The sequence below is a fragment of the Petromyzon marinus genome, unplaced genomic scaffold, assembly GCF_048934315.1.
Source record: "Petromyzon marinus isolate PM22_M1 ecotype Great Lakes invasive population unplaced genomic scaffold, UKy_Petmar_22M1.pri1.0 PM_G_Scaffold_60, whole genome shotgun sequence".
Taxonomy (NCBI): Eukaryota; Metazoa; Chordata; class Hyperoartia; order Petromyzontiformes; family Petromyzontidae; genus Petromyzon; species Petromyzon marinus.
The window spans coordinates 346,498-364,036 of record NW_027423014.1 but is presented as its reverse complement, the minus strand read 5'-3'; the positions used below and the strand labels follow the sequence as shown (position 1 = coordinate 364,036).

Genomic DNA, 17,539 nt, shown 5'->3' with positions numbered 1-17,539 from the left:
GTGTGTACACTGTGTGTGTGTGTACACTGTGTGTGTGTACACTGTGTGTACACTGTATGTGTGTGTACACTGTGTGTACACTGTGTGTACACTGTATGTGTGTGTACACTGTGTGTACACTGTGTGTATGTACACTGTGTGTGTACACTGTGTGTGTGTACACTGTGTCTGTGTGTGTGTACACTGTGTGTGTGTGTACACTGTGTGTGTATACTCTGTGTGTGTGTACACTGTGTGTATACACTGTGTGTGCACAGTGTGTACACTGTGTGTGTGTACATTGTGTGTGTACACAATGTGTGTGTGTACACTGTGTGTGTGTACACTGTGTGTGTACACTGTGTCTGTGTACACTGTGTGTGTTTACACTGTGTGTGTGTACACTATGTGTGTGTGTGTACACTGTGTGTGTGTGTACACTGTGTGTATGTGTGTACACTGTGTGTGTACACTCTGTGTGTGTACAATCTGTGTGTGTTTACACTGTGTGTGTACAATGTGTGTGTGTGTACACTGTGTGTGTTTACACTGTGTCTGTGTGTGTGTACACACACAGACACAGTTGTGTCTGTGTGTGTACACACACAGACACAACCTCTACCGTCAGCAGTGGATGGGTGTAGCGAGGTGCAATGCCCCCCCCCCCCCCATCTCTGTGATTAAAACACACAAACACCACTAGCCTATAATAATAAAGTGACCAAAAAGGACAAAGAGTACGTTTGACCTGTCAACTGATATAAATTCCACATTTATATGGCCTAGCCCAGTCTCTCCATTGGATGACTCCTGTTAACCTCACACAGAGTAGTACTCAATTTATTGAGCTCTGATGCCCAAACTGTATTTTGAAATTGCAACCTTTAAAACTGCGAGACAAACATTTTAACCACATCACTTTCCAGCCAGATATCTCTGCCCAAGTTGGAGCACTCTACCAATGAATCCAGTCATCTGAAATTAACGTTATTGTAACATGCATTCGGAATTCCTTTGGTCGCCCAAATGAGCCTCCGCACCTTGGCATGGATAGCGAGTCCTGCACTCACGTCAGAAGCAATAACGTCCAGATATTTTATTTCAGCATGGCAGATTTTAAGCCATGTTGACTTGGAATTAACTTCCCCAGGTACTTGGTCCGATTGAAACTGTAAAAATAAAATTGTACCCTTAGGGGTTAGCCTGAATTGAACCCATGAGATCGGATCCAAGCGTAATGCATCAAAGCAGCACTCCCATCTCACTGGGTTTGTTCAAAATATCTGTGCTATACACCATACTACTTTACAGTAATGTACTACTATACTTTAGCTGGAATGTAGCATGTTTATGGTAGAGTGGATTATTTGTAAATTTTGATTGAAAATCCGAAGTGTCTTCAGTTATAAGACTACGTCATTCTTCAAGCTGCATACCAATGTTGAACAAACATTTACATTGCTAAAGGACATTTGCAGATGATACATTATTAATGTTTGAGACAGAGGGACATGCCAATGCACGTGAATGTTTTTTCAATAAAACATATCAAAACTATACAGTTGCAATGATATTAAAATTAAATCCAAGCAACATTACCATTTTCCCTGCTCCTTGAGTTTGTGCTCAATACTTTAACGTGTACAGGGCCATGGCGGTGTGGGGGCCGACGTCCACCCCACCGCCCTCGCTAGGCAGGTGGGGCGCGACGTCCGCCCCTTCCGCCGCCTCCTCCACCGCGTCGGTCGGCTCCCGCCGGGCCCCCGCCGACCGAGCGATCGGGCCCCCCGCGCTAGCGCCCTCTCCGAGGGACAGACTCGTGCTGCTGGCTCACGGCCGCACGGAGTAAACCCACGCACCCCCGCGCGCACCGCGGCTATCGCTAATGCAGCGGACAGCGACATGCTAGCGCCTACACCGGGGAGCGATTACCTCCACGAGCATCCACGCGCACCGCAGCCGTCGTTAACACGGGGCCCGAACGGTCTCGCACCTGCGGGCGATGATCTCAACGCGCGAGCTCCGGCTGCGGCTCCGCCCTCGCTCTCGCCGCGCATCCGCCCACGGAGCCGCTCCGCGCGGGAATCACACGCGCACCACACCGATGCTCTCTGCTGACTTTTATTCGTGGCGCAAACCCCGCACCGCCCGGAGGGAATATTCTACGAGCCGACCCTAGGCCTACCGCTACCCAAGTCCGCAAATGCTCGCAGGCCCCATCACGTACCTCGCGGCCGTGCTCACGGCGTCGCGCGGACGCCGTGAGAGTCGGAGGGACGAAGACGAAAGGGAACTTTGCCTATCGCCGCCTCGTAGCGGCGCTCGCCGGCGTCACACAGATGCCGCGAGCGGCTCGAGAAGGCGGGGAGCGTCGCGCGCGACTCGTCGCTGCCGACCCGGCAAACCTTCGCGCGCCCAAACAATTTGAAGCCAACTCAGAGGCGCCGCAATGTGACTCGCTCTGCGAGGGTCGGCCATTCTCCTGGCACCGGGAAACCGCGGGACTTTCATCCCAGAGACCCTTCAGATGAAAACCCGTCGTGACGGGCAATCCCCCGCCAGGACGCTATGTGCGGGCGCTGCAGGTGCGTGCTCGGTGTGGGGGGCCACGGGGGAGTCGAGGCGCCGGCAGAGTTGCTCCGAGACCGTGGCACCACAACGGATCGGGAATTGCGTTGAAATCCGGCTCGCGCAAAAGCACAAAAGGGGCGACCCAACGGAGCCCGAAATCATGTCGATTCGCCGAGTCGACAAATGTGCATATTGCCCCCTGGGATGGCAACTGACAGTCGAATACGGAAAATCGTGATGTGAACAGATTCTCTTTATGTGCGACACAACTTCACGCCACATGGTCCCACGGGGAAAGAGGGTGACATAAATTAATCTTTGGTTTTTTCGATAAAGTCACATATAAATAAGAAATAACAAAACATAATTATGTTGTTTTGTTATTTCTTATTTATACGTGACTTTACCTAAAAAACAAAGATTAATTCCTGCAGTCACGAAAGCTTCGAACCAAGTTTAGGGTGGCATAAGTAAATACAAAAACGAACCAGTAAACCATTGGTGATTGATCAAAGCTATGAAGGCGATGATCCAGGAAAATGATATTATGATGCTGTGGTAAAAGGTAATAAGTTACTCGAAAGTGCCTGGCCGTGGGAACGTTGGTAATGATCAGGATAATACCCTAACAAAACAGGGAAGTCTGAAATATGTTGGCGTGTAAATCAGCATATCAAATTAAATCCACAGAGGAGGGAAAGAAGGATCCCAAGCATGCGACACTCAGAACCAGAAGTGGCAGAGACTCGGCCGAGAGAGTGGAGAGAGAGAGAGGAAGAGACTTTTCAGGACTTTATTTCCACTAAAAAAATAACAAAAAAACATTACAGGAAAAAAACACCTAAATTGAAAATCAATAAAACATCAAACTCTTAACAGCGGTATGTGCATGAAATACAAATGGCACTGGGATAGAAGCTGTGGAAACGAGGCGGTGCACGGACATCTCCGTGTGCAGCAAAGTTGTTCAAGGGTTTTTCAATTTTATAAAGAATCAAATGTTTTGACATCAGAATGCGATGTGCACAATATATATATATATTTTTCTCCTGTATAAAACGAAATGTCAAACACCTGAATTCGTTTTTTCTTCAAGGATTCTGTTGTCGTAGCTACGTATGCAGTCTGCAAGTTTTTTTTTATGTGGGCACTTGCAAATATTGTCTGGGTACATGAAAATATTTCTTTGAAAATGTGTCCTAGACACTATATTTGTCAGTTAATAAAAGTAAAATTGAAACATTAGCACAATGTAGATTTGTATATTGTAGGGTAGAAATATATTTATCATAGCGATGATCAAATATTGGTTAATACAATTTATATTTTTACTTAGAATACTTTAGCCATGCAATAGACTAAATATAATGCTCGTGTTTTTAAAGAAAATAATATATTTACCAGGATTAAAGTTGTGCGAAATATGTTATAAAATCTGAGGCTTGGAGAATTGCATGCTGGGAATGAAATTGAGACAGAAAGGGGTTAATGCATGCCTTGCAGAGCAGGCGCACGTTACAGAGATTATTGACAAAACAGAATGCGATGTGAACAAAATATATTTTTCTCCGCTACATTTTCAAAACTAAATGGCGTTGACATGTCAAACGCATGAATTAGTTTTTTCTTCAAGGATCCTGGAAGAGGCGGCTGGGAGGCGGTGTCGCGGCAGGGGCTGGGCACATTCTCAGAGGATTCGCCTTGGTGAGGATGTTGTAGGCGTGCTGACACGCCACCTCCCGTGCTCCCTCCTCGCTGGAGCTCAGAAATGCGGGGAAGATGCCGGTGCCTTTTCCCATCCCGGGAATCGACACCTTATAGAGGAGGCCCACGGGTATCCCGGGCTCCGAGTGAGCGTGCAGCTCGAAGATTGGGTAGCTGACGCCGGCGGTCCGGCACAGCATCCACAGCCGCACCTCCCACGACAGCCTGGCCGCCTCCGGCAGCGCCTCGAGAGCAATGGGCATAGGCCGCAGGTGGAGAGGTACCCACCACAGCCACGTACGTGCCCCCCAGCCCTCAAACAGGCTGTGTGCGGCTTTGCCGGTGGCCGTGCACTCCGGCTCCGGCAGGTCTGGCACCGCCGCCTCCTCCTCCGCGTCTTCCGTTGCCGCGGCCGCAGCCACCGTTTCCCACTCCGGGATGGCCCAGTCCACCTTGATGGTCCGGCCCCATGGCCGGAAGTTGATTCGAAGGAGCTTCTTCCTGGCCATGGCGGCCGCGCGATGGCTCCCGTACTCGATGAACGCATAGCCTCGGTTGAGGGTTTTGTCCCAGCGACAGACGCTCATCTTGACATCCGCCACGCCCTCTGTGGCACCGCTCATCGCCATCATCGGATCTCGAATTTGTCGAGTTTCTTGACGGCATCCGTGGCTTGGGCGAGCGTCGCGTAGGTAGCGAACGCATAGCCGCGGGTCTCTCCGCTATGCTCCATCATGAGGCGGAGCTGGTAGAGCTTCCCCACCGTCTCCAGCACGGGCACCAGCTCATCCTCGTAGAGGTCGCGCGGGATCCTCACCAGAAACACCTCGCAGCCACGGGCGGGAGGGGGCCCCTGCCAGTCGGGTGGCGGTCCGAACTTCCTCTGTCCGTTCTCCTGGACAATGTTGTACCCCGTGCTCAACATGAGGTCCAGCAAGACCTTCATAGAGGCCATGCCGAGCACCGGTGGTTTGGCTGCTACGGTGGTGCTGGGGCAGCGGCTTGGGGCCCGGTGGAGCCCTTGACACTCCGCGCGGTCGCCTCGTGCCGACAAAGCCACGGGGGGAATCAACTCCTGAAGAGCCAAAACCCCGGCAGGAACTCGCTCGGCCCAAACCTACAGGCCAGCAGTGAAGAGAGGAAGAGAGAGAGTGGAGACGGATGGAGAGAGAGACACGTTTAAGCAGAGCTACCTATATAAACTCGCAAAATCACAATAAACTTAAAGATAAACCCAAGAAACTGTGTCCTGACTTTAGTACCGCCCTGTATAATAATCATTACCCCTCACCCTCTGTACACTCCCCCACCCCGCAGTGCCCCTCCTCACTCATCCACTCACTGATCCACCCACGCACTCACTCACCGAGTCGCTCACACACTCACCCACCCACTCACTTACCCACTCACCCATTCACTCACCCACATGCCCACTCACTCAGCCACTCACTCTCTCTCACCCACCCACTCACTCACCCAATCACTCACCCAGTCGCTCACACACTCACCCACCCACACACTCACCCAGAAACTCACACACTCACCCACCCACTCACCCAACCACTCACCCACACACTCACCCACCCACACACTCACCCAGTCGCTCACTCACTTACACACTCACCCAGTCGCTCACACACTCACCTCAACAACAACAACCGCCATTCACCACTAAGTGGCGGTGACGTCACCACGACGCTTGTGCCAGGCTATGTGCACCCTGAGGCCACGTGAAGTGTCGAACGCCCGCTGACAGGTCACGGGGCAGACCCAGGTGCCATGGGTCGACTGACTGAGATGACTGGCTGATGCACCACCTGTGCCCCCTACTGTGCCAACCTGCTGTGCTTTAGCCACCCGGCGCTCCGCTCGTTGTGGTGAGCGTCATTCCTCCACCCTCCGTTGTTGTTGGAGGGCGACTACCTCCAACTGCCCACTAGCGTCCTTCACGAGCCTCCTCCACAGAGGCCGATCTTGACACCGCTGGTACCAGTCATCGGCAAGTCCAATCAGCTCCACGTCCTCCCGTACCACATCACTCCATCTCTTCTCTAGCCCGGGCCGCGCCCGTTTAGCCCCCTCGATCCGGCCGAACAAAAGCTGTTTCGGCATGCAGTGGCTGGGCATGCGGGCTACATGACCCAGCCATTGCAGCCTTGCCCGCCGGTGGTCCCCCTTCTTAAAAAGGGGGACCACCAGGGCATCCTTCCAATCCTGCGGAACCCGTCCAGTGGTCCAGACTGTTGTTATGATGTCATATAGGGCAGTCAGTGCACAAACGCCACCCTCCCTCAGCATTTCGCTTTGGAGATCATCTCTGCCCGCTGCCTTTCCTGGTCTCAGACTCCGGATCGCCCTCAGTACTTCCTCAACAGATGACACCTCAGCCAGCCACTCACAGGGGGTGACTTCTTCCAATATTTGAGGCACCGCAGCCTCAGCAGGGTCATCCTCACTTTGTGCCACGATGTTTTCCTGGCTGAGGGATTTTCCCTCCCCCAGGACCTCACAGAAATGCTCAGCAAATCTGCAAACCTGTTCATGGGGGTCGGAGATTGGATCACCGTTTTTTCTCCTGATGGTAATAGGTGTGGTGCTGCAGGTTACTTTTTTGATGGAGTTAAATAGAAATTTGTGATCACGGGCCACTGAGGCAGACTCCATCTCCTCAGCAACCCGCGACCACTACCCATCCTTGCAGCGCCTCACGGCTCTCCGAACCTCCGAGCGAAGGCTGCGGTAAGCCTCCTCATTCTCTGACGTGGGATTCTGTAGCCGATGACAGTGGGCCTGTCGCTTTTTCTCAACCATCCTGAACACCTCCTCTGTCAGCCAGGGTCTCTGGGGAGGTCTGGACCGCGTGCCCAAAGCAGCCATTGCAGCTGCATGAGTCACAGTCCTAAACCTCGCCCATTTACCCTCGACATCAGGAGGAGTCGGGGACGATGCCAATCCCAGCCACAAGCAATGATTAAATTCTCGCTTGCAACTTTCATCAGATAACTGAGATCAGGCCACTTTAGGTTGGAATGGGGTCCTGGGTGTACACCCACCACCAGAGTAGAAGAATGGCAGGCGCATCTTACAGATGACTAGTCGATGGTCAGAGGGCAGATCAGCTCCACGGTAGGTCCTGGTGTCAAGGACATGGGCTCGCATCCGCTGGTCCGTCACTATGTAGTCCAGCAGATGTTCTTGCTTGGACCCGGCATGCATCCATGATGTTGTGTGAATGCGCCGATGCCGGAACAGCGTGTTGGTAATTACAAGCCCATGGGCTGCACAAAAATCTAGCAGCCTCCTACCGTTGTTATTGAGCTGATCTGGTCCATGCCCTCCAATCACTCCAGACCAGGTGCCAGCATCATGACCAACTCGGGCATTGAAGTCACCCAACATGATGACTCTATCCCGAGGGGCCACTTTAGCCAGCACCTGTGACAGGAGGTCATAGAAGGCATCTGACTCATCGGCTTTGCCTGCATCCCTCCACGGATGTTCATCTTCGGTGGGGGCATAAGTAACCACGACCACCATTCCTCGCCTCCGGTTGATGGGAAGGCGAGCCCAAAGTAGCCTGGGGCTTACAGCTTCCCACACCTCAACGCCATGCTCCCACGCCCCCTTCATTCTTTTGTTCAAAAGAGCCACACCCTGTTGTTTGGCAGTCTGCTGCCCCGAGTAGAGGACTGTCCACCCCTCATGGTGGCAGGAGCCAGAACCGGTCCACCGGACCTCCTGAATGTCACATAGATCCAGGCGGTACCGGTCCAGCTCCCGACAGAGGAGTGGCAGCCTCTCCTCCGCAGTGAGCGTTCGAACATTCCACGTGGCCACCCGTAGTGGTTTTTCGTTGTTTATGGAGGAGCCCCGAGGGTAGATATTCAATCTCCTGGCTCCGCCAATTGGGGTTTGGCCAGGAGACGTCATAGACGCCTGGCCCCCGGGGCCTCCAGCACAAGCTTATTAGTTACATATTTCAGTTTAACTCGTGGTTTAGTGGTAATTAATTGAAGGTGGAGGGGTTACCAGCCCCTCGCACCCGTCCAGAGCCCCCGTTTAGCCCCTGTGGTGGACACAGATGCCATGAGGGGAGGAGCCAATCGAAATTGGACCTCCCCCCACAGCACTGTCCACGACAGAGTTACCCGTCCGGCACTCACACTCACTACCCACTCACCCAGTCGCTCACTCACTCACACGCTCACCTACCCACTCACAGACACACACTCACTTACCCAGTCGCTCACACACTCACCTCACACACTTACTCACACACCCACCCACTCACCCAGTCGCTCACTCACACACACTCACTCACCCAATCGCTCACATACTCACCCAGTTGCTCACACACTCGCTCACACACTCACCCACACACTCACTACCCACTCACCCAGTCGCTCACTCACTCACACGCTCACCCACCCACTCACACACACACATTCACTTACCCAGTTGCTCACACACTCACCCACCCACACTCTCACCCACTCACCCACCCACTCGCTCACTTACTCGCCCACTCACTCAGCCACTCACCCACCCACACACTCACCCAGAAACTCACACACTAACCCACCCACCCACTCACCCAACCACTCATACACTCACTCACCCAATCCCTCGCCCAGTCTCTCACATACTCACCTACACACTCACCCACCCACACACTCACCCACCCATATACTCACCCAGTCGCTCACTCACTCACACACTCACCCAGTCGCTCACACACTCACCTCACACACTCACACATCCACCCACTCACCCAGTAGCTCACTCACACACACACTCACTCACCCAGTCGCCCACATACTCACCCAGTTGCTCACACACTCACCCACACACTCACTACCCACTCACCCAGTCGCTCACTCACTCACATGCTCACCCACCCACTCACCCACCCACACACTCACCCAGAAACACACTCACCCACTCACCCAACCACTCATACACTCACTCACCCAATCACTCGCCCAGTCGCTCACATACTCACCTACACACTCACCCACACACTCACCCACTCACCCAGTCGTGTTCCGTGTGTGTGTTCCGTGTGTGTGTTCCGTGTGTGTGTGTGTTCCGTGTGTGTGTTCCGTGTGTGTGTTCCGTGTGTGTGTGTTACGTGTGTGTGTGTTCCGTGTGTGTGTGTTATGTGTGTGTGTGTTCGGTGTGTGTGTTCCGTGTGTGTGTTCCGTGTGTGTGTGTTCAGTGTGTGTGTTCCGTGTGTGTGTGTTACGTGTGTGTGTGTTCCGTGTGTGTGTTCCGTGTGTGTGTGTTACGTGTGTGTGTGTTCCGTGTGTGTGTGTTCCGTGTGTGTGTTCCGTGTGTGTGTTCCGTGTGTGTGTGTTCCGTGTGTGTGTGTGTTCCGTGTGTGTGTTCCGTGTGTGTGTTACGTGTGTGTGTTCGGTGTGTGTGTTCCGTGTGTGTGTGTTACGTGTGTGTTCGGTGTGTGTGTGTTACGTGTGTGTGTCCCCTGTGTGTGTTCCGTGTGTGTGTTCCGTGTGTGTGTTACGTGTGTGTGTGTTCGGTGTGTGTGTTCCGTGTGTGTGTTCCGTGTGTGTGTTCCGTGTGTGTGTTCCGTGTGTGTGTGTTACGTGTGTGTCCCGTGTGTGTGTTCCGTGTGTGTGTTCTGTGTGTGTGTGTCGTGTGTGTGTTCCGTGTGTGTGTTCCGTGTGTGTGTTCCGTGTGTGTGTGTTACGTGTGTGTCCCGTGTGTGTGTCCCGTGTGTGTGTTCCGTGTGTGTGTTCCGTGTGTGTCCCGTGTGTGTGTTCCGTGTGTGTGTGTTTTATGTGTGTGTGTTTGTTCCCCAGTGTGTGTGTGTGTGTGTATTCCGTGTGTGTGTCCTCACTCGCGTGTGTGTTGAGACACGTGTCACACACGAGATGTTAACTATGTCGCCTGGTCTACAGGAGGTAGTGGGTTCGATCCCGACCCTGACGCCTGCTGCTGCTGCTGTATATTTAGAATTTGCGTCTCTCCCCATGGTCGCGTGGATTTCTCTCCGGGCCCTCCGGTTTTTTCGCCCCACATTTAAAGTCAACATCACCACGGCGCATTCACGGCTGCCGACGTTGTCCACGCGACAACACGCCGCTTGCTTGGAGGGGCGATCATTTGTGGACAGGTCACTCCTAAAAGAAGAGAAGCTAACAGCTCAGTGGACCCCTTGCTTGTAGGTAAGTTTCAAGGGCTTGCACCGAAGGTTTTTTAAGGTTAAATTGTCGATTTAAAGCTTTCGTGAATGCAAGGATTCATCTTCTTTGGTTCTTTCGGTAAAGTCACCACGTAGAATGAGAATAAAATAATAAATTGATCAAATAAAATAACGCAATAAAATTATCACAACGTTTCGGCCAGACAGTCTCGTCCCTTCACCTGAAGGCCGCTTGTGTTGTGGCCGAAACGTCGTGAGAATTGTATTGTGTTATTTTATTTTATCAATTTATAATTTTATTCTCATTCTACGTGGTGACTTTACCGAAAGAACCAAAGAAGATATTCGGCTTCTGTCAATTTCCGCGTAAGAAGACATTTAGCTGAGCTATCATTTCTGGCCAGGTCGCTTGTGAAAAGGGCCTGTACACTACTACAGCTTTTCCTGGTAAAATAAAAAAGTATATATAGTTTCGTTTAATTGTTTACTTTAACCGCAAATACATCTCTAATAAAGAAGGGATATTGCTCTCTGCCATGAATAAAGCCTCAATGCCCAAATATTGTCTTAAATAATTCCGGAGAGATCTCTCTGCTGTACGAAGAATTGCCATTTCCCCAAAACGTGAATTAATATTCACAATCTTTGCCTCGTTGGGGAAGTGATAGAGGCCCCTCCCCCTCCTCCTCCCTCTGTCCAATCGCGGCGTTGCCTCGCTGGTTGGCCCCTCCCCCCGCCCCAATGCGACCCGAGCTAACCGCTCGGGTCGCAGTCGCCTCGCTGACGATCTGAGTGCGAAGTTCAACACAGAGAGAGACACAGAGAGAGACAGAGAGACACAGAGAGACACAGAGAGACACACAGACAGACACAGAGAGACACAGAGAGAGACACACAGAGAGAGACAGAGACACACAGAGAGAGACACACAGAGAGAGACACAAAGAGAGACACAGAGAGACACACACAGAGAGACACACAGAGAGAGACACACGGAGAGAGAGACACAGAGACACACAGAGAGACACAGAGAGAGACACACAGAGAGAGAGACACAGAGAGAGAGAGACACAGAGAGACAGAGAGAGACACAGAGAGAGACACAGAGAGAGACACACAGAGAGACACACAGAGAGAGAGACAGAGACACACAGACACAGAGAGAGACACACAGAAAGAGACAGAGAGAGACACAGAGAGAGAGACACAGAGAGACAGAGACACAGAGATAGACACAAAGAGAGAGACAGAGAAACAGCGAGAGACAGAGACAGAGATAGATAGAGAGACACAGAGATACAGATAGAGAGAAACAGAGAGAGACAGAGACACAGGGAGACAGACAGAGAGAGAAACACAGAGATAGACAGAGAGACACACAGAGAGACAGAGAGAGAGACAGAGACGGAGAGAGAGATAGACAGAGAGAGAGACACAGAGAGAGAGACACAGAGAAAAACACAAAAGACACAGACAGAGACACAGAGAGAGAGACAGAGACACCGAGGCACACAGGGATAGACAGAGAGACAGACAGACAGGGATAGACACAGAGACAGAGAGAGACACAGAGAGAGGGATAGACAGAGAGAGAGAGACACAGAGAGACACACAGGGATAGACAGAGAGAGAAACAGAGAGAGAGAGACGGGGATAGACAGAGAGAGAGAGACAGGGATAGACACAGAGAGAGACACAGACAGAGAGAGGGATAGACAGAGAGAGACACACAGAGAGACACACAGGGATAGACAGAGAGAGAGACACACACAGAGAGAGAGACGGGGATAGACAGAGAAAGAGACAGGGATAGAAACAGAGACAGAGAGAGGGATAGACAGAGAGAGACACACAGGGATAGACAGAGAGAGACACACACACAGAGAGAGACTGACTGACTGCTGCTGCCCGCTTGATCGTTGCCCCTGCCGCGTGTTGTAGACGGGGTGGCTGTTTGCGTGAAGAAGTTGCCGCGTGCAAAGCGTCGCTAAGACTGCCGCCACGTTTGGTGAGTCCCTGTGCCGAGTCGGGCGACTGCCGCCGTTCGTCGGCGTTCGTCATCATCGTCGTCATCAGTAGACACGTGGCATCGTCCTCATCGTCGTCATCAGGTAGACACGTGGCATCGTCATCGTCGTCATCAGTAGACACGTGGCATCGTCGTCATCGTCGTCATCAGTAGACATGTGGCATCGTCATCATCGTCATCAGTTGACACATGGCATCGTCATCATCGTCATCGTCAGTAGACACGTGGCATTGTCATCATCGTCATCAGTTGACACATGGCATCGTCATCATCGTCATCATCAGTAGACACGTGGCATCGTCATCATCGTCATCAGTAGACACGTGGCATCGTCATCATCGTCATCGTCAGTAGACACGTGGCATTGTCATCATCGTCATCAGTTGACACATGGCATCGTCATCATCGTCATCATCAGTAGACACGTGGCATCGTCATCATCGTCATCAGTAGACACGTGGCATCGTCGTCATCATCAGTAGACACGTGGCATCGTCATCATCGTCGTCATCAGTAGACACGTGGCATCGTCATCATCGTCGTCATCAGTAGACACGTGGCATCGTCATCATCATCATCAGTAGACACGTGGCATCGTCATCATCATCGTCAGTAGACACGTGGCATCGTCATCATCAGTAGACACGTGGCATCGTCATCATCGTCGTCATCAGTAGACACGTGGCATCGTCGTCATCGTCATCATCAGTAGACACGTGGCATCGTCATCATCGTCGTCATCAGTAGACACGTGGCATCGTCGTCATCAGTAGACACGTGGCATCGTCATCATCGTCATCATTGTCGTCATCAGTAGACACGTGGCATCGTCATTATCAGTAGACACGTGGCATCGTCATCATCGTCGTCACCAGTAGACACGTGGCATCGTCATCATCGTCATCGTCATCAGTAGACACGTGGCATCGTCGTCATCGTCATCAATAGACACGTGGCATCGTCATCATCGTCATCGTCAATATACAGTTTATATACACACGTGAAATACAGTTTATATACACACATAATATACAGTTCATACACACACATAATATACAGTTTATATACACACATAATATACAGTTTATATATACACATAATATACAGTTTATATACACACATAATATACAGTTTATATATACACATAATATACAGTTTATATATACACATAATATACAGTTTATATACACGTAATATACAGTTTATATACACACATAATATACAGTTTATATACACACGTAATATACAGTTTATATATACACATAATATACAGTTTATATACACACATAATATACAGTTTATATACACACATAATATACAGTTTATATATACACATAATATACAGTTTATATACACACGTAATATGCAGTTTATATACACACATAATATACAGTTTATATATACACATAATATACAGTTTATACATACACATAATATAGAGTTTATATACACGTAATATGCAGTTTATATACACACATAATATACAGTTTATATACACACATAATATACAGTTTATATACACACATAATATACAGTTTATATACACACGTAATATACAGTTTATATACACACATAATATACAGTTTATATACACATAATATACAGATTATATACACACGTAATATACAGTTTATATACACACGTAATATACAGTTTATATAACACGTAATATACAGTTTATATATACACATAATATACAGTTTATATACACACGTAATATACAGTTTATATACAAACATAATATACAGTTTATATACACACGTAATATACAGTTTATATACAGTTTATATATACACATAATATACAGTTTATACACACGTAATATACAGTTTATATACACACGTAATATACAGTTTATATACACATAATATACAGTTTATACATACACATAATATACAGTTTATATAAACACACATAATATACAGTTTATATACACATAATATACAGTTTATATACACACGTAATATACAGTTTATATACACACATAATATACAGTTTATATACACACATAATATACAGTTTATATATACACATAATATACAGTTTATATACACACGTAATATACAGTTTATATACAAACATAATATACAGTTTATATACACACGTAATATACAGTTTATATACAGTTTATATATACACATAATATACAGTTTATATACACACGTAATATACAGTTTATATACACACGTAATATACAGTTTATATACACATAATATACAGTTTATACATACACATAATATACAGTTTATATACACACACCTAATATACAGTTTATATACACACATAATATACAGTTTATATACACACGTAATATACAGTTTATATACACACATAATATACAGTTTATATACACACATAATATACAGTTTATATATACACATAATATACAGTTTATATACACACGTAATATACAGTTTATATACACACATAATATACAGTTTATATACACACATAATATACAGTTTATATACACACGTAATATACAGTTTATATACACACATAATATACAGTTTATATACACACATAATATACAGTTTATATATACACATAATATACAGTTTATATACACACGTAATATACAGTTTATATACACACATAATATACAGTTTATATACACACATAATATACAGTTTATATACACACATAATATAGTTTATATATACACATAATATACAGTTTATATATACACGTAATATACAGTTTATATACACACATAATATACAGTTTATATATACACATAATATACAGTTTATACATACACATAATATACAGTTTATATACACACATAATATACAGTTTATATACACACGTAATATACAGTTTATATACACACATAATATACAGTTTATATACACACATAATATACAGTTTATATACACATAATATACAGTTTATATACACACATAATATACAGTTTATATACACACGTAATAATAAGTTTATATACACACATAATATACAGTTTATATACACATAATATACAGTTTATACATACACATAATATACAGTTTATATACACACGTAATATACAGTTTATATACACACGTAATATACAGTTTATATATACACATAATATACAGTTTATACACACGTAATATACAGTTTATATACACACATAATATATAGTTTATATATACACATAACATACAGTTTATACATACACATAATATACAGTTTATATACACATAATATACAGTTTATATACACATAATATACAGTTTATATACACATAATATACAGTTCATATATACACATAATATACAGTTTATACATACACATAATATACCGTTTATATATACACATAATATACAGTTTATATACACACGTAATATACAGTTCATATACACATAATATAGAGTTCATACACACACATAATATACAGTTTATATACACACATAATATACAGTTTATATATACACATAATATACAGTTTATACATACACATAATATACAGTTTATATACGCACATAATATACAGTTTATATACACACGTAATATACAGTTTATATACACACGTAATATAAAGTTTATATACACATAATATACAGTTTATATACACACATAATATACAGTTTATATACACTTAATATACAGGTTATACACACACATAATATACAGTTTATATACAACACATAATATACAGTTTATTTACACTTAATATACAGTTTATATACACACTTTATATACAGTTTATACATACACATAATATACAGTTTATACACATAATATACAGTTTATATACACACACATAATACACAGTTTATACACACGTAATGTACAGTTTATATATACACACATAATATACAGTTTATGATGTATAAAAGGGAAATTTGTGAATGTGTGTCTGTTCGAAATGTTTAGCTTACTTTCCAACATGCAACAAACTTGAAATTTGGCACCTGGGTAGCTTCCAGACTGTACACAATGCAACAAGTATAAAAATAGACTTTTGTATATATTAATATTAGTCACGGCAAGTGAGTGGTGACGTCACATATGTGATGTCACCTGATGACGTCACGCATCCCCCCACCCTCCGCGTAGGCCGTGTGATCCAAGCCAACCATCATCATCACACATCACATCACAAGCATTTGAATTTGACCAGGTAAGGTCCCACACTGAGTGAGACCCATAGAGACCCATACTCACAGAGAACCACACCCACAGAGACCCATACTCACAGAGACCCACAGAGACCCATACTCACAGAGACCCATACTCACAGAGACCCATACTCACAGAGAACCACACTCACAGAGACCCATACTCATAGATATCCACAGAGACCCATACTCACAGGGACCCATACTCACAGAGACCCATACTCATAGAGACCCATACTCATAGAGACTCACTGAGAACCACACTCACAGAGACCCATACTCACAGAGAACCACACTCACAGAGACCCATACTCATAGAGACCCACAGAGACCCATACTCACAGAGACCCATACTCACAGAGACCCATACTCATAGAGACCCATACTCATAGAGACTCACAGAGAACCACACTCACAGAGACCCATACTCACAGAGACCCACACTTATAGAGACCCATACTCATAGAGACCCATTCTCACAGAGACCCCTACTCACAGAGAACCACACTCATAGAGACCCATACTCATAGAGACCCACAGAGACCCATACTCACAGAGAACCACACTCACAGAGACCCATACTCACAGAGACCCATACTCATAGAGACCCACAGAGACCTATACTCACAGAGACTCATACTCATAGAGACCCACAGAGACCCATACTCACAGAGACCCATACTCACAGAGAACCACACCCACAGAGACCCATACTCACAGAGACCCACAGAGACCCATACTCACAGAGACCCATACTCACAGAGACTCATACTCATAGAGACCCACAGAGACCCATACTCACAGAGACCCATACTCACAGAGACCCATACTCATAGAGACCCATGCTCATAGAGACTCAGAGAAAACCACACTCACAGAGACCCATACTCACAGAGACCCACACTTATAGAGACCCATACTCATAGAGACCCATACTCACAGAGACCCATACTCATAGAGACCCATACTCACAGAGACCCATACTCA

At 46.6% G+C, this 17,539-nt stretch overlaps 1 protein-coding gene across 1 annotated transcript; it reads right to left on the bottom strand.

The window, feature by feature from the left end:
* Positions 1-3,329: 3,329 nt before the first annotated feature.
* LOC142919516 (uncharacterized) lies at positions 3,330-16,404 on the bottom strand. The gene is made up of 2 exons (XM_076062457.1): positions 16,313-16,404; positions 3,330-5,371 (listed from the first exon to the last, which is right to left on the bottom strand). The coding sequence occupies exon 2, from the start codon at positions 4,884-4,886 to the stop codon at positions 4,179-4,181; it is 708 nt and encodes a 235-aa protein (XP_075918572.1). The 5' UTR covers positions 4,887-5,371; positions 16,313-16,404; the 3' UTR covers positions 3,330-4,178.
* Positions 16,405-17,539: the final 1,135 nt, after the last annotated feature.

Bases quoted from the DNA above. Each gene is read 5' to 3' on its own strand.
- LOC142919516 (XM_076062457.1), bottom strand. From the start codon at position 4,886: ATGATGGCGATGAGCGGTGCCACAGAGGGCGTGGCGGATGTCAAGATG.